The sequence below is a fragment of the Serinus canaria genome, chromosome 10 (genome assembly GCF_022539315.1).
Source record: "Serinus canaria isolate serCan28SL12 chromosome 10, serCan2020, whole genome shotgun sequence".
Classification (NCBI taxonomy): Eukaryota; Metazoa; Chordata; class Aves; order Passeriformes; family Fringillidae; genus Serinus; species Serinus canaria.
In genome coordinates this window covers 20,209,293-20,225,765 of record NC_066324.1, presented here as the reverse complement: position 1 = coordinate 20,225,765, position 16,473 = coordinate 20,209,293, and the positions used below count along the sequence as shown (strand labels likewise).

Here is a 16,473-nt window from a genome sequence, read left to right as displayed (position 1 = left end):
TCTTGCTGTCCTTGCTGCTTGTTCGTAGCCAATATCAGAGGGATGTCCAAAAAACTGATGCTTTTGAGCTGGATCTGTCATGCCCAATCATGGGATGGTTTGGGTGGGAAGGGACCTTACAGCTCCTCCAGCAAGGACACCTTCCACCGTCCCAGGGTGCTCCAAGCCCCGTCCAGCCTGGCCCTGGACACTTCCAGGGATCCAGGGGCAGCCACAGCTGCTCTGGGCACCCTGTGCCAGGGCACAATTCCTTCCCAGTATGCCACCCAATCCTGCCCTCTGGCATGGGAAGCCATTCCCCCTCATCCTGTCTGTGCCTCAGACAATACTTGGTCCTTTAATCCATTTTCCCCTGCCAGCTCTGTGTGGCTGCCCTGAATCCCATAGGAAAGGTTTCACTCTCTAGCACTTTCCTAGGCTTAGCTATCACCCCTGTCACTTGAGGGGCCTCAGACCCTCTCCTCTACCCCGTTCCCTATACGCCTTCTACGCCGAGATTCTTTGGCTTTTATTACATTCCAAAACCTTGCCACGAGCTGCAATCCCCTTTAAGACTGCTTCCTGAGCAGCCTGAAGCCACTTGCTTGCCCTTCGCGAGATCTCTCGCGTGGCCATGACTGGGGCACAGAGGGGCACAGAGCCCTCCCGGGTGGCAGCACTGCCGCCATAACCCGGGATAGGGCCGTGAGGGGCTGCCATGACCCCCCTTCCTCCCGCCGGTCGCGCCCAATCAGCGCTGAGGGCGGGAGCAGTGCACACCAATCAGCGCTGAGGGCGGGAGCAGTGCGCACTAATCAGCGTCGAGGGCGGGAGCAGAGCAGACCAGTCAGCGCCGGGGGCGGGAGCAGCGTGCACCAATCAGCGCCGTGCGTGCGCGGGCTCCTGGTACCCCCCACTTCCGTTCCGTGTCCGCCCTCCCCTCACGGCCCCGCTCCCCTCACGGCCCTGCCGGCCCTGCCCGGAGCGGTATCGGGCGCTGTTTGTCACCTTCTGGGGAACCCTGCGGCTTCTCGGTGCTGCTGTGTGGCCTTTTGGAGCCGTTTTCAGCACCGCTACCGCATTAAAAGTCTATTTAATTAACCCTTAAGGGCCTGTAAATAGTTTGTTTTCTAGTGGCTGCTTCCCCACAGGTGTGTTTGGGTAAGAGGAAAGCGCGGCCCAGCACTTTTTTTATCGTTATGTTACATATATTACTATACATACAGCTTTTACTATAATCCTTTGCCGTGATTTTATAATTTTTACCTCTATTTTGCTATTTTTTGCCGTTATTTTTACATTTTTACCATTTAAAATTTTCACCTTTTTACCATTGTTTTACCGTATTTATCATTATTTTACCATTTTAATCACTGTTTTATAATTTTATTCTTTTTATCATTACTTTATAATTTATAAGCATTTTGAAAATTTCTTACTTAAAAATTTATGTTTTAGTACCCAGGCTTTAATTTGTAGATGCTTTGGTAGAATTAATTGGAAACATCCTAAGGGTGCTTTAAGTAGATAATAATTATTTATAAATAATCATAATGCTAATCTGATTTTAATTAGATATAGATAAATATGTGAAGCGTGGTGGTAGCATTAAAATCTCTCAGCCAATGTCCTGCTACATTTGCACCTTTAATTTGTGGATCATTCAGTGGAATTAATTGTGGACATTTTAAGAACATCCTAAGCATGCTTTAAATAGATAATAATTTTAATTATTTATAAATAATAATAATAATCTGATTTTAATTAGATACAGATAAATATGTGAAGCATGGTGGTAGCATTAAAATCTCTCAGACAATGTTCTGCCACCTCTTAATTACCCTTGCTAATCAGCAAAGCTGAAATTAAGCTGAAATTGGGCTTTTAGTGGAAAGTGTCCCTGCCCGTGGCAGGAGGTGGAGTTTGGTCACTTTAATTTCCCTTCCAGCCCAAACCAGGCTGTGATCCTGTGAAATTCTTCTCTCCAACCTCTAAGTTGCTCCCAAAAATCAGGACAGCCTGTGTCCATCTTCTTCATTCCACCCAAAGTGATTCCAAACAGTTTGAACAACAAGGACGTCACTAAAGTGGAACAAACTTCACTGGTTGCAGTGATTTTTCAAGAACTGAATTTGCTATTTGCTGCTTAATCATTAATTGATTTTATTTGAGATATACGTGTCAGTTTCCCCACCAAAACATGAATTTCTGGTTTTTATCAGTGTGGCAGCAGCATAGGGAGGCCAGGAGGAAGCAGCAGACCTGAATTAGAGCTGCTAGGGAATTATTTCTATTGCTGCTGTTAATATTTAGGGACACAGTGAGAAATAAGATGTTTGTGCATGCAGTGAGGCCCCACATTTTTAATTATTAAGACTTCTCTGTGCATTTATTAATCACCAGAGAGTGCAGAGGGAAAGCATCTCAGCAGGGGTTTGTTTGCCTTTAGAGAACTTGGTGTAAAATTTTACCCCGAATTGATTTATTTATCTGCCCTAAATTCTGGACCATGTTCAACATGAGGGAATCTTAATTTTGGAGGGTATGGACTTTACCAGAGCAGTTTTGTGGCCTCTCTGCTCAAATTTTAGGAGTCTGAGGGAAAAATGTAATTATCCACTGAGCTGCCCTTAAAGTTCTGCTGGTGCTTGAAATCCCTGTGGGATGAGTGACATTTGGGGGATGACCCAGAGTCATCCCATCTTTCTGGGTGGCTCTGGGTGCTGCAGGGTCCAGGTCAGATCCCCCTTGCTGGGAATGTGCTGGGATTGGAGCTGTGCTTGGAGGCTCTGTTAGCCCAGTGTCTTTGTTTTCCTGTGCCTGCACAGCTGCATTGGAGCATGGAGCCCATCTCCCTGCCAGAACCAGACATTCCTGCAGGAAACAGCTCATCTGTGGCACAGGAAAAATTCCATGTGCTGCTGGGAGTGACTGGAAGCGTGGCTGCCCTCAAGCTGCCCCTGCTGGTGGGAGAATTGCTGAAAATCCCTGGGGTGAGTGAAGCTCTTGGAGCTTTGTGAAGTTGGAGTTATACTCTGGTTTTGGGGAGTGATCACCTGGCTTCTGCTGAAATGACAAGTTCCTCCTTGGGGGCCCCTTAGTTCAAAAATGTCTGTGAGGAAGATTCCACCTGCTTTTAATTTTTTTTTCTTTTTTCTTTCTAATAATTTCATACTTGAAAAGGTCTTTGCTTTGGGTATTTTTTTTTTTATCATGGAGTTTGTCCTTGTCAGTCAAGTTATCAGATGTGATTGCAGACAGAGGTGATGCTTCTGAAACTTCTGAAATCTCCAGGGTACTGCAGTTTTCCATGGGTGGGAAATGGCTTTTCCAAATGTGATCCAAAAAGGGAAAACAGACCTTGTGAAACCAGAAATGGAGAACACAAGCTGCTATATGTGATGGTGTAGTTTTTTTTTTAATATTTGCTGTCTGGAGTAACAGAGGTGCCCAGCAGGGGCCACTGGTGCCTGATCAGGGAGGGAAATGTGCTATTTTGCTGTAGGATAAAGTTAAACATAGAAAACTTTCAGGTTTTTAGAAATGGAGGAAATATTTTGGAGCAGTGAAAGAAAAGAGTGGCAGGGGCAAAAGGGTGCACTGAAATCTGCAGCTTTATTGATGAGATTGCTGCATGAATATCCTTTGGGATGCCTTGGGAGGCTGTACCTTGTGGGTCCATTCAGTAGAGGCAGAGGAGGTGCTGCTTTGTCTGGTTGAGGTTGTTACCCAAGCTGGAAAGGGAGCTGGAGGTGAGGCATGTGTGGCAAAGGGAGGCCTCAGTTAATTTATGACTTGGCCCCATGTGATTGGTGAGGTCAAAGGTCCCAGCCTGAGATAAGGACAAAGAAAAATGACATCAAGGAATGGAGTGGCCAGCCCAGAGCCAGAGATAGAGATCTTCTAATCCTCTCCCTCATGGATTAACTTGGCTATTTTCCATTTTCCTTTGCTCCTGGAGCTTGGGACATCCTTCTGTGCAGGTGGCAGGCAGAATGCATATGACCTGTGGTAGGAATGTGGCTCAAACCCTTTGCTTCTCTCTGAGTGTTTGTTTCCTAATTAAAAGCTGCAGACAGCTGGACTCGAGCTCTCTGTGCAGCCCCAGAGGTCTCTGACATCCAGTGCAGATTGTGGCCACTGATTTTAGGGCAGAAAAAGCAAAAGTGAGACATCCAGGAGTTTATAAAAGCTTATTAATCAAAGTTATTTACTCATTTCTGCTGTGATTTCAGGGCCTGCTGAGTCAGTGTAACTTTCCCATGGCATTTATTGATGCTGCAGCAGGCTGTTGCATCAATTTCTTTACTGCTGGAGCAGAACTTTAGAAAGCAGGCAGGGCAGGAGCAGAATCTGGCTTTGATACCAGAGGAGATGTGGTCACAGGCTTGCAACCAGAGTGGTTAGTTTAAATTGATGTTTTGCCTGAAATGGTCTGTGGTGAGCAACTTGGCAGAGTGATTTTGCTGCTCATTAAACTTTAACACCTCCACGAGGGTGCCAGTGGATGTGAGAGCTCACTGCCTTTTGCTCAAATTGTCCTTGACTTGTCCTGGAAGTATCCAAGGCCAGGTTGGACAGGGCTTGGAGCTCCCTGGGATAGTGGAAGATGTCCCTGCCCATGGCAGGGAGTGGCACTGGAACACCTTTAACTTCCTTTCCAGTCCAAACCAGTCTGTGATCCTAGGTTAAAGAAAGGCAAGGACAGACTTTTTGGTGGGCAAAATGTTTTGCTCTTGAAGCTCCTGGATGTCACCTGGATTTCAGGTTTAAATCACACCCTTCACTTCATTGTGCAGCTGCCAGGCAGCCTCTGGCCTCAGCTTGTAGGTGCCATTTAACAGAGGAGCTCGTGTGCTCAGGCTGTCTGGAAAGATTTTGCTGTCAGAACTGAGAAAGCCATTAAAAAATAGCCACATGCACCTCCTTACCCTGAGCAGAAAGGGCTGTGCCAGGAAGATCTTCTATCAGAGACCAGCAGTGTTGCCTGAACATGGGCTTTGTGGTAAAGTTTGTTTTGGAGATTTGGCTTAAGCCAAAGACCTTTAACTAATCTAAACTGTCTCCAGTGAGGGAGTTTGAGTGTGGCCAAACTGTCTTTGCTGTTGAAGATATCCACAGGCAAACAGAGGGTGTGCCAGGTAAATAGAATAAACTGTGCAGGCTGAAGTAATCCTGAGAACACTGCCCTCTTCCCAATCTGGGAGGCACTTGAAGGACTTGCTGAGAACAAGGGAACCAGGAGCCCACCCCAGCAGAAAACCTTCATTAGGGAGAATATTTAACTCACAAAACAACTTTCTTGGGGGTTGGTGGGATTTCAGCCACCAGCAGTCAGACTCCTTCAACGTCCCTCTGGAACCTTCTGGCCTGGAATGGTTGAATGCAGTGCTCGACAGCCAGAGCTCTTCCCTAGTCCTGGGCTTGTGCTTGGAAGAATGAAATGCTGCCATTGAAAAAAATATTTCTGAGAGCAGCCATCTCCTTCAAACTGCACAGTGGCCTTCAAACCCCCCAGATAAATAAATAATTCAATAAATTTTTTGCAGACTGAGGTTAACACCTCGCCCGAAGCCTGCGGCGCAGCGGAGCAGAGATAGCACCTTTGTGGGTGTCGCTGCTTGGCTCGAGCAGTTTCCTGTGGGGTGAGGTTAGCATGGAAATAATAGTTAGCTAATGCCTATGAGTGTGATCTTCATGCTCAAAACCACTGTGAACACCTGCCATTCCCAGTCAGGGGTGTTTCAAGAAAAACAGACATTTAGAAGAGGCAGAAAAGCAAATGTACAGTACCAAAAATGTGTTGTGCACCAAAAATGTGCAGTGCATCCTGTCACTTTCCCTTCAGAAAATGGGGGAAATTACCAGCAGGCACAATATGCCAAGGCTGGGGTTTTCCACTGCTCCTAGCTGCTATCCTAGTCTCAAGGAGCCAACACTGCCTGGTTCCCAGTGGAATAAATGGTGTTAGGACCTGGATTCATGTGCTCTGTCACATCACTGCTGCTGTTGCAGAGTACTTCTTGGAGCTTGGAGGTTTCCAGCAGTTGATTGTAGCAAGGAGTGCACACACCAAGTGCCTCATCAGTCTTCTACCTCAAGGCACTGCTTTCCAGCAGGAGAGAGCTGCTGGTGAGGCTGATTTCTCCCCATCTCACTGTCAGATCAACAGAACCATGCAGTGGGTTCTGGGAGTTGCTGGAAGGAGCAGGCAGTGGCCAATACCATGGAAAAAGGGGTATTTTTCACGGTAATCAGCAGCCTGAGGTTCATCTTATTACCATTCTTCAGAGTGCTCCATCCATGTGTTTTGATGTTGATCAGTTTAAAGAACATCCTTGGGAGGAATTGCAGCTGGAAATTCAGCTCCATGTCCCACATGGGCAGTCAGGGCATGCAGAGCTGACACTGGCTGATCCCGGTATGTGGAAGCCACCTCTGGTTCACTGCCTGTAGCAGGAGGTGTTGGCAACATTTATCAGAGCTGCAGGAAACATAGAAAACAGGGAAAAGGCCCCTTTTCCACGTGGGAAGATTTCTGCAGGGGGAAACGAGGTTCACCTTAGCACCTTTTGTAAGTGCATGTCAGATAAACACCTGAAGGATGGGATAGGCTTTCCCCAGCAGACACCAATGAATGAAGGTTCCAGTGGCTTTGAAGGTTTATCTGAGATTTCAGAGAGAGCCCTCCTGTGTTCACCCAGTCTCTCTTTGTGAAACCCACGTGTTTGCTGCACAGAAGCCCTGTGCTATGGACACAGCTGCACAGAGGTTTTCCCTCTTGCTTGGCAGGTGAGGACCTGCCTGTTTTAGGTAGACCTGAAATGAGTTTCTGGCTCCTGTGGGTGCTTGTGGTGGCCTGGCCTTTCAGCTGTGAAGAGGGGAGGCTCTCTGAGAAGCCACAAACCCTTCAAAATTGTCCTCAAGTCTAACCAGTGGTCTTTTTCTTTCTGCTTAGCTCGAGGTGAAGGTGGTCACTACTGAGAGAGCAAAGCATTTCTACAATGCCCAGGAGATTCCTGTGACCCTCTATGGTGATGAAGAGGAGTGGCAGGTGAGTTGTCCTTGCAAATAGAAGCATTCCTAAGTTTTCTTGCAAGAAACCACACTTAGTTCTTTTTTAAACCTGAGCCAAGACTCACTCCTTGGTGTAGTAATATATGTTTGGAATGTGGCTTTTGAAGAACGTGCTGTAAAGGAGGAGGAAGAGAGAGGCTGCCCTGATGCAGTGCAGGATTTTGTCCTGCAGCAGGCAGGGAGGGTAGAGGGTGGTCAGCTGAGCTGCTCTGAGTGTTAGGAAATGTCAAGACAGCCACTGCAGAGCCATGGTGAGCAAGTTTGGTACTTGTCATGAGTCATACTTGTCACGCAGGCAGCAGCTTCATTCTCCTTAGCTCAGCTGTCAGGGCTGTGAACATCTCTGCTCCCTGTGAAACGGCTTTTTCTCCTCACTGCAGTTTTACTGACACACTTTGAGGCTCTCTGAGTATGAAGAGATTCGTTGTACAAGCATCAAGATTTGTTTTGCCATACATTTCATCCCTGCTTTGCAGTGCTGATCTGAGCATAAGGTGCTCTCTCCTTACCCCTATTCCTGCTCACACATGAGCATCACTTTTAAGAGGACAGAGACACACACATGGCAATGGCCAGGAAACTTTCTGGCTGGTCTCAGGGATTGGTGGATACCTGCTGGATCCCAAGGTGCTACAGCCTCAGGCAATTGTTTCTGAGGATCCCTCAGTGGGGTGATAGAAGAGCTGCAGGTCAGGCTTTGAGGTCTGCTGGCACACAGGAGAGCAGGCACGGAGCTCTTGTGGTGGGAAATAATCACTGAATGGTTTGGATCGGAAGGGACATCAAAGCTCATCCAGTTCTACCCTCTGCCATGGGCAGGGACACCTTCCACTATTCCAGGTTGCTCCAAGCCCCATCCAACCTGGCCTGGAACATTTCCAGGGATGGGGCAGCCACAGATTCTCTGGGCAACCTGTGCTAGGGCCTCACCATCTCACAGTGAATGATTTCTTCCAATATCCCAATATCTAACCCTGCCGTCTGACAGTTGGAAGCCATTCCCTCTTTTCCTGTTGCTCCAGGGCCTTGTAAATAGCCTCCCTCCATCTTGCTGGCTTCTTCAGGCGCTGGAAGGACACAATTAGGTCATCCCAAAGCCTTCTCTTCTCCAGGCTGAACACTGCCAGCTCTCTCAGCCTTTCCTCATGGGTGAGCTGCTCCATCCCTCTGATCAACTTGATGGCCTCCTCTGGGCTCACTGTGACAGCCTGCTCAGCATCTCTTTGTGAGATCCTTCACGCTAACAGTGAAACAAGAAAGGATAGAAGTGAGTGGAGGAGGTGGGAAAGGTGTTCAGGAAGCCCCGGCTTTTCGGATGCTGCCTTTTTGTTGTGGCTTCCCGTGACTCAGAGGAGGAGCAGTTTGTGGCCCTGACACAGCCTGTGCTGGCCTGTGGTTGGGTCTCCTCTGGGGAATAAGCACCTGATGCTGTTTGCTGCTTCTCAGGACTCTTTCCCAGTTAACTGAGCTCTTAGACCAGGGTTTACTTGAGCAATTCTGGGCTTTAGAGAAAAGAGAAATAATCACTCAAGAGTGTATCAAGGAGAAACTGTGGCTGCCTCATCCCTGGAAGTGCTCAGGGGTGGGATGTGCCTTGGAGCAACCTGGTCAAGTGGAAGGTGTTCCTGCCCGTGGGACAAGGTGAGCTTTAAGGTCCCTCCCAGCCCAAACCATTCTGTGATTCGGAGAGCCAAGAGAGGAGAGAAGTGCCAAACTGGATAAACCTCATCCATGGTGGAGAAAGGCGACAGGACACTGCTCCCTGCAGTACTTAGGAGGGTTCCCTTTGCTGCTTTGAGTGTGAGTAGGATTGTGCATCCTAATTAAAAGTGACTTGTTCAGTTAGGGGTCTGTACCTCGTGAGAAACCAGTGGGCAGCTTCTCTTCAATGTGAAACTTATAAATCACATGGGTTCCCCAGGAAATGTACCCTGTTTTGGGCCTGCCTGGCTCAGCTGGCTGAGGAATGGAGCTCTTAGGAATAATTACAAAGCTAAGGGATGCTGTGGATGGGGACAGCTCTTTGCTGTGAGTTGAAACCTGTGAATTGTCTTGTGGGGAAAGGATCTCCCCATCCTCTGATCCGCTGCCATCCCTTAAATTCCGTAAGCATAATTCCATAGGAATTCCATCGGGAGTTGTGATTCCTGGGTGGGATTGATGAGGTGTGTGAGGGTTTGGTGCTGCCCACCGTGTGTCCCCCACAGCTGTGGAAGGGCCGCTCAGACCCCGTCCTGCACATTGAGCTCCGGCGCTGGGCTGACCTCATGGTGGTGGCACCTCTGGATGCCAACACGCTGGCAAAGGTCGCCAATGGCATCTGTGACAACCTGCTGGTGAGTACCCAGGCTCTGCCTGCCACTGCTGCCACCCCTCAGGACTGCCTGACCTTGTCTTCATGGAACCTTGGTGCTTCTGCAGCTTCACCAACAGTGAGATTTGCACGTTCTGCTCCCCCTTCATCTGCTTGTCTGTCTCCTCCCCAGCATGGTTCCCCTGCTCCTTCTCTTTCCTTCCCTGAAATCTGTTCCCACTTCTCAGCTCTCTCAGTCTCTCATCTCATTTCCCAGCCCTGCTTTGTGTTCCCTGCTTTTTCTGGAGGGTGGTATTTCTTTCTGCCTCCATCCTTTCTCTCTGTCACTCGTACACACAAACACACACTCACTCCCTTTTGAGTTCCTCTACATTTTTTTCAATGCAATCTGGAAAGACACCTGTGAGATCAGATAAAACTGTTTACTTCCTTGCTACTTCACCACCTCCCTCACCTAACATGGCACAGACTTTGAGACATGTTCATGCCCACTTACCTCCCAGCCTCAACTACAGAGGATTTTCCTTGTTCAGGCTTGTTTTTTGGTATTTAAAGGGCTCTTGAGGCTCTTGAGCCTAATCAGAAAGTGTATTTAAAGGGAGTGTTTTTCTTTGTTGGGTGCTGGGTACCTTCAGCAGGGCTGAATGTTTTGTGGCCAGGCATTAACCACACAAAAGATCTCAGGAAGCTGAAGATCTATGTGACCTACAGCCTTTTGGGTAAGAAGTGCATATAAATGAACAAAATCCACCCAGAGCAGATCACTGGGGATCTGAGAGAAGCCAGAAAGAGCTATGGGAGGGACAAGCAGTGTCTTGTCCTTCTGGGTCCCTTGTAGGTCTGCTGAGGGAAGAGCTCAGGATGGAAGTCAGGGATGTGTGGCTTCACAGGCTCCTTCCTGCTTATCTTTGGAAGCCTTGTGAAGGGAAGAGGCAGCTCCAGGAAAGGGAAGTGAGTGCTGAAGGTGCTGGTTGGCAATTCAGAACAGATTCCATGAGATTTCCTTGTGCTGGGAAGGGTTCAAGTCATAGGGTATTAAAAAGGATGGGCAGAGCTGCTCCCTTGGAAGCTCCTTTGTTTGAAATGCTGCCGGGCCGGGGAATCCGATGGACGTTGCACTAAGAACAACCAGCATTATCTTTCCAAGGGGATGAGGTGATCCTGGGTTATCTGAAAGTGCTGAGGAGTCAGATTTGATTGCCTGTAGCACACAGGAGCTGCCAGATGCCTTGTAACCTGCCAGCATCTCCTGCAGCAGCCCATATGGGCTCGTGTTCTCCTCTGTTGTATCCTGGAAGCAGCACTGCTTCCCGTGCAGGGAGTTATGGATCCAGCTGGCATTTCATGTCAGAAAGACTCATTGCCAACTTTCATTGTTCAGCTTTGTTAGCTGAAGTGTTGCCCCAGAGGTGTCTTTGTAGCCAGTAAGATCTATGGCCACCTCTCAGCTTCTTTGTGTCCCACACAGTCTGTACACATCCTCTTCCAGCTTGGTTTGCTCCAGCTTGGGCTGCTGGCTGGAGCATCTGGGATTTATTCTCTGCCTAGCCTCCCCCATCTTTCCTGCCCGTCAGAGATGAGCTTGGCTGGAATGTGCTACAAATTAGTCTCAGCCCATGGGTTAGCCCAGCTGCACTGACAAAACGGCAGCCAGGCTGAAAAGGTGCAGCAAAGGGATGGGAAGGAGTGAGGAGATCCCAGCCCTGCCATGGCTTCTCCTGCAGACCTGTGTGATCCGCGCCTGGGACCTGAGCAAACCCCTGCTCTTCTGCCCAGCCATGAACACGGCCATGTGGGAGCACCCCATCACAGCTCGCCACGTGGAGCAGCTCAAGGCCTTTGGCTACATGGAGATCCCCTGTGTGGTGAAGAAACTGGTGTGTGGAGATGAAGGTCAGTCCTTTTCCTGGCTCCTGCCCCTCTCCCTACCATGTCCTACCTTTTGTTGTGTGGTCATGGAGATGCTGAACTGCCATGGTTTGTACAAACAAGCTGAAGCTTTGCCCTGTGCTATCTCTTGCCATTAATTTTTAAATAGCCTTAAGAGCTTTAAGCTGAGCCTGATACTGGAGAGAAATGCTCATTCAGGAAGATAGGAGATCAAAGAGAAGGAAGGTTCTGTGGCAAGCTTCACCAGCCTGGGATTTGGGTGTCCTGACTTTGCCCTCTGCTGGGACTGGGGGCTGTTTTCATTGTGCCTCAGTTCCTCAGCTCCATCACTGGGATTAAATCTTGTCCCTGAGTGCAGACAGTGAGAAAACCCTTTGCAGATGTGGCTGGGGTTGTAGCTGGACACACATTTAACATTTGTTGTTATTGTTGCCTGGGTTACTTTTCAGCTTCCCAAACAAGCTTTGATTTGGGGTTTTGACACCAGAGTTCTGTGAAGTGAAAGAGGGGTGTGGAGGAAGTGCAGACTGAATACATATAGCTTGCAGTGCTAAGAAATAATCATCTCATTTGAGTTTTAGTAGCTTGCTTTAAATGGAGGTTTTTTGACTTTTGGAAAGGGTTTTGATACAAACCACTTGGATGAATGGATTTGCTTTTTTTATTAAAATTTCGTTGGGCAAATCTCTGTAAAATGTGCCTTAGTTCTAGCCACAGCCTGCACCTACTTCTATGTAACAGCCCTGGCTCCAGCAGGATTTTAACCACCCTGTCAGTCCAATAAACAGTCTGTGACAAAGACAGGCTGTTAAAATGTCCCTCATGGTTAAATTCTAGGCCTGGCTTGGTTTTGGAATCCTTAGGTAGGTGCAATGACTCCATGAATTTGTACTTTTTGAACTGAAAACTAAGAAATATTTGCAGTTAGGTAAGTGTGGTCAAGTAACTCAGACATCAGTTGAAATATCCTGGATGGTTAGCCTTCCCCTGGGATTTTAGACATGATTACATCAAATTTCTTCATATCCAGCTCAGCTGTCTCAGCTGTGAGAGCAAACTCCTGAAGGAGCTTGGAGGAGAGGGATACAGGGATGGAGGAGCAGCCTCATCTGACTGGACTCCACTTGTGCTCGTGAGTCAATTCCCAACAAGATCTTCCTGATGGCAAACACCAGCACTTCTCCTGGCAGGGAGATTATGGCAGGACACTAATGGATTCCATCTCTCTGAAGACCTAACTAGTCTCAACAACTGACGTTTTTTCACCCCTTCCTCTTTTCTCAGGCCTTTCACCCCACAGACTCTTCCACACTCATTTTGGTTTTGTGGCTTCCATCCACGCAGGGGTTTCCCTGGTTTCCACACAAGCAGCACGTAGCAAAGCTCACACATGTGGTGCAGGAGAGACTAGGTTTGCATCAGTTTTGTCTGTTGATGTTGTGGTTTGTTTTGCTCTAGGAGGTTTCTCTTCCTCACCCCATGTGGTTGGGTCTCACCTGAAATGCACCAGATCCTTACTGCCCCCAGGTTTTATCTGATGAATTTTTCTCCCTTAGTAAAGGGTGGGTTTAGACAGAAAGTCCAGCTAAAAGAGTTAGAATACCAGACTGACTTTCTTGACTGGATAGTTTCCATACTGCCATTGTCTTCATCGTCCTTGGCTGGATTTCTGGAGCCTGGCACACTGTCAGATTTCCACCTGTAGGCCTGAGCTGTGCTCTAAGAGTTTGCTTTGCTAAATGTAAAAATCCAGCACTGAATTGCCAGAGGTGTTGGAGTAGTGGATGGTGGAGGAAGAAGACAGGCCTTGGAAGTGTTCTGGAAGGGTGTACCTCTGCCAAACCATGCAGAGGAATGTCTCTTGTCAGGTGCAGCTCTTCTCCCTGAGCTTAGGAGAGCAGAATAGTCCAAATCTGCCTGCAGCTTGTCCACAGGATGCTCCAGACCTTCTGGGATTTACAGGTCTGAAAAAGAGGAAAACGACATTTCCCAGAACTAATTTCTGCTGAGCAGTAAGTTATGAGATCAATTAGCCAGCAGGATAAAGTACCAAGAGAGACTCCTTTTCAGTCTTCCAAGAGACAAATACCTGTGGGAGAAGCATCTCCTCGGCTCCAGGCAAATTAGAAGAGTGAATGGCCTCAGTTCCCAGTGCTGAGTTGAGCACACAAGGTTAGACAAGGTGATTTCATCATCTCAGGCTTTAAAATTCTGAACCTGAATTTAAAACTGCTTCAGAGGAATGCAGCAGCACAACATAGATTAGATGTTCATCTGGCAGATAACCAGGCCCAAAGGAAAAGCCTTTCCATTTTGTTCTGTCCAGCACTCAGCCTTCTCCAAGAGTTGCTCCCAGGATTCAGGCTGGTGGGAATCCACAACAGCTTTCTCTAATGGAGGCCCTTTCTCCCAGGCAGAGTCAAGGGAATGGTGAGGAGTTGTCAAGTCTTTTGTATAGGCAAAGACCACTTCAGAAAGATTCTGAAAACACACAATTTTAAATTGAAATATACCTTCAAGAAAGGAGGTGAGATAGGGAATTTTGCTCCACACACTTTCTTTAGGTTGCCCCCACCCTGGATTTCACCATGTGGTTTTGCTCTTGCCCTGCAGGCCGAGGTGCCATGGCAGAAGTGTGGACCATCGTGGAAAGAGTTAAAAGGATCCTTGAAGAACGGGATGTGCCAAGGCAGAGCTGATGTTTTGGCATGCAAATGGTGGTTTGTGCCTTCCTGATGGTTTGGAGATAAAGCCAGCAGGAAGCTGGGCTCTGCTGGGCATGCATACCTTTAGCTGCTCTCCAACAGAAGGAGCCAAGGGTTGTCTTCCAGCTGGTGCCAAACTGAAATGTGGTACCTCACCACAGACTTTCAAAAACCAGAGCCAAGAATGTGCTGCTTTAGTGTGGAGAACCCTGTGGTATTTTGGGAGTAACTGTTCCTGAGGCTGCTCAGCCCCCAGTGCTTCACACCTGCTCTGTTCTGGGCAGGCTGAAGAAGGTGTTTGAGCTCCTGTGGTTCTAGAGAGGAAAAGGCCCTGTAAATTCTGGAGGGTAATTCCAGCCATTCTAGCAAGTGTCTCCTGGACCATTCCTGCGCTCCAAATCTTGGTCCATAGCTGTGCTGGCTGCATGTTCCTCCCAGCAGGAGTCACTGTCCAAACAGATTTTCCCTTTGGGAACTTAATAAAAAAAGAGTTTTTAATCCTGCCCCTGATGAGTTGCCTCTTGTAACTGCTTTGGCCAGTATCTTTGCTAAGTTGTGTCTGCTTAGGGTTTTTTATCAGAGAAAAAAATTGACTGAAAGGAGCTGTTGTTGGAGAGGGATGCAGGTATCAACCTCATTCCAAAGTGCCTCCGGCCCATCTGGGTGCCCCAGTCAGGAAACAAGCAGGCCAGGCCCTCATGGAAAGCCAAGACTGCATGTTTCTCATGGGAATGAAGTAAAACTTCACCTTTGATGACCTTTTCAGCTTGAAAATTTACTGCCTGGCATGAATAAGTTGAGAAATCCTGTGCCCTTGTGGGCCAGACCAGGCAGGGCTCCCCCAGTCCAGCCTTTCCTTAGGAATACGATCTTGCCTCTGAGGGGACTGGGAGCTGTGGAACATACTGCTCCAGCAGAGCACTGCTGACCTACAGAGTTCATTTTTTACTAAACCCAAACAAATTTGAAGCCTTGGGTACAGCATGTGCATCCTGCCTGTGGGGGAAACCTCCACCTGCTGTGTATAAGGGAAGAGGTCACTAGGTTAGGTTTGCTTAACTTACCCATCCCACACAAATAAAACCTCTGAACCTTCCCTGTTTTGGCTCTTCCACTGACAGGAATCCAGCAAGTCACAATTTCTGAGAAGGATCTTGGTGTGAGCAGAGCTTGTGGCTCACACAGAGGGCAGTAGTGGTGTTGTGGCTGTGACTTCTGCATTTTGCCAGGATTTATTATGGAGTGACCTGCATTATTTGCTCATGTTCTCAGCCTCTTAGAGGACCTTCCCTTCAGCTCACTGACAGTAGCAGAGATGTTTCTGGCTTGCATGAGTTTTGATGTGAATGGTGTTTCTTCTGCTCACAGGACAATGTGTGTTTTGGCTGCTACAACTGGCACTTGTCCTTGGGATCTGTCATAGCTATCTCCAGTGCCTGGAGTTGTTTATCCCTCCTCCTGCTCCCTGACTTGGCAGCACAGAAAATCCAACAGTAATTCCTCTACCCCAGGACAAAACACCACATTCCTGATAACAGCCTTACATACTTCCAAGCCTGCTTTGCTGCCTTGAGCTGCTCCAGAAAGGTTGACAAGTGATCTTCTGCACAATTGCTGTGATTTTTTCATTGGAAGCAGGTTGTGATAGCTTTCCAGGCTGGGATAAACCCGTGCCCAAACCACCTTTCCTTCAGGGCAAATAGAAGAAACAGTTAAGCTCCTTCTGGGCGGCAGGAGCAGCTTCCAGCCTGGCACAGGTACAGGTCCCCACACGTGGCCAGGGAGATGCAGCAGCCCATAGGCAGGAGCTGCTCCCTGTGGAAAAGGAACAGGAATAGAGCTGGGGAAAGCCCTGTCTGTTTGAGAAGGTGACTTTGGGACAGTGTTTTTCTAGGATGAGGCTTGGGGTGGTGATGAAGGACCTGATTCCAAACTAGGGCTCTGCCAGCTTGGGCAATAGGCACCGCCAGGCTCTCCTTAGTCAGTGAGGTCACCAAGAGGTGTTGAGGGATGGATCCCTCAGGGCATTCAGGCTTCCACCTCCATCCCTCACAGCTCTGTGTGTGACCCAGGTTCACATGGCAGGCCCATGAGCTTTTTCTTTTCCTTCAGCTTTTCTTTTTGAGCCACATGCTGATTTTTTGTTTCACTTTCCCATGAAACTGTCGGATGACCGAGGCAGCACTCCCATGAATCCTGCTGTGTTGCAATTTCATTCATCCTGCTTAAAACTGTTTCTCTCAGCATGGCTTGGGAGTGATAAAGAGCCAGGACAAAAGCTGAGCAAAGGCAGCAGCCCACCTCCTTTCCTGGGCTTGCACATGCCTCTCAGCATCCCTGGCTCCGGCTGCTTTCCCCCATCCCAAACTCCATGGGATCCCTTTGCTGCTTGGATTTGGGGAGCACCAGAGGAGGATGGAGATGCCGTGGTGCTGGTTTGGTCTGGCTTTGATCAGGAGTTGCCTCCCCAGCCTGATTTAGGATGGGAATTGCATCATCTCATGTGCC

At 48.2% G+C, this 16,473-nt stretch overlaps 1 protein-coding gene across 2 annotated transcripts; it reads left to right on the top strand.

Annotated features, from left to right (window-relative positions):
* Positions 1-900: 900 nt before the first annotated feature.
* PPCDC (phosphopantothenoylcysteine decarboxylase) lies at positions 901-14,475 on the top strand. 2 transcript variants are annotated; one of them, XM_018923280.3, is made up of 6 exons: positions 901-1,130; positions 2,808-2,972; positions 6,938-7,033; positions 9,264-9,392; positions 11,095-11,263; positions 13,874-14,475. In XM_018923280.3, exons 2-6 carry the CDS (start codon positions 2,820-2,822, stop codon positions 13,957-13,959), a joined length of 633 nt encoding a protein of 210 aa, XP_018778825.2. In that variant the 5' UTR covers positions 901-1,130; positions 2,808-2,819; the 3' UTR covers positions 13,960-14,475. The 2 variants fall into 2 exon arrangements, with proteins under 2 accessions (XP_018778825.2, XP_009096480.2); XM_009098232.4 differs by having other exon boundaries at positions 901-1,140.
* The last annotated feature ends 1,998 nt before the right edge of the window (positions 14,476-16,473 follow it).

Excerpts from the sequence above, each read along its gene's own strand:
- PPCDC (XM_018923280.3), top strand. The coding sequence starts at position 2,820 with ATGGAGCCCATCTCCCTGCCAGAACCAGACATTCCTGCAGGAAACAGC. Across the intron at positions 2,973-6,937 it reads AATTGCTGAAAATCCCTGGG|CTCGAGGTGAAGGTGGTCAC; the intron begins GTGAGTGAAGCT and ends CTTTCTGCTTAG. Across the intron at positions 11,264-13,873 it reads ACTGGTGTGTGGAGATGAAG|GCCGAGGTGCCATGGCAGAA; the intron begins GTCAGTCCTTTT and ends CTTGCCCTGCAG.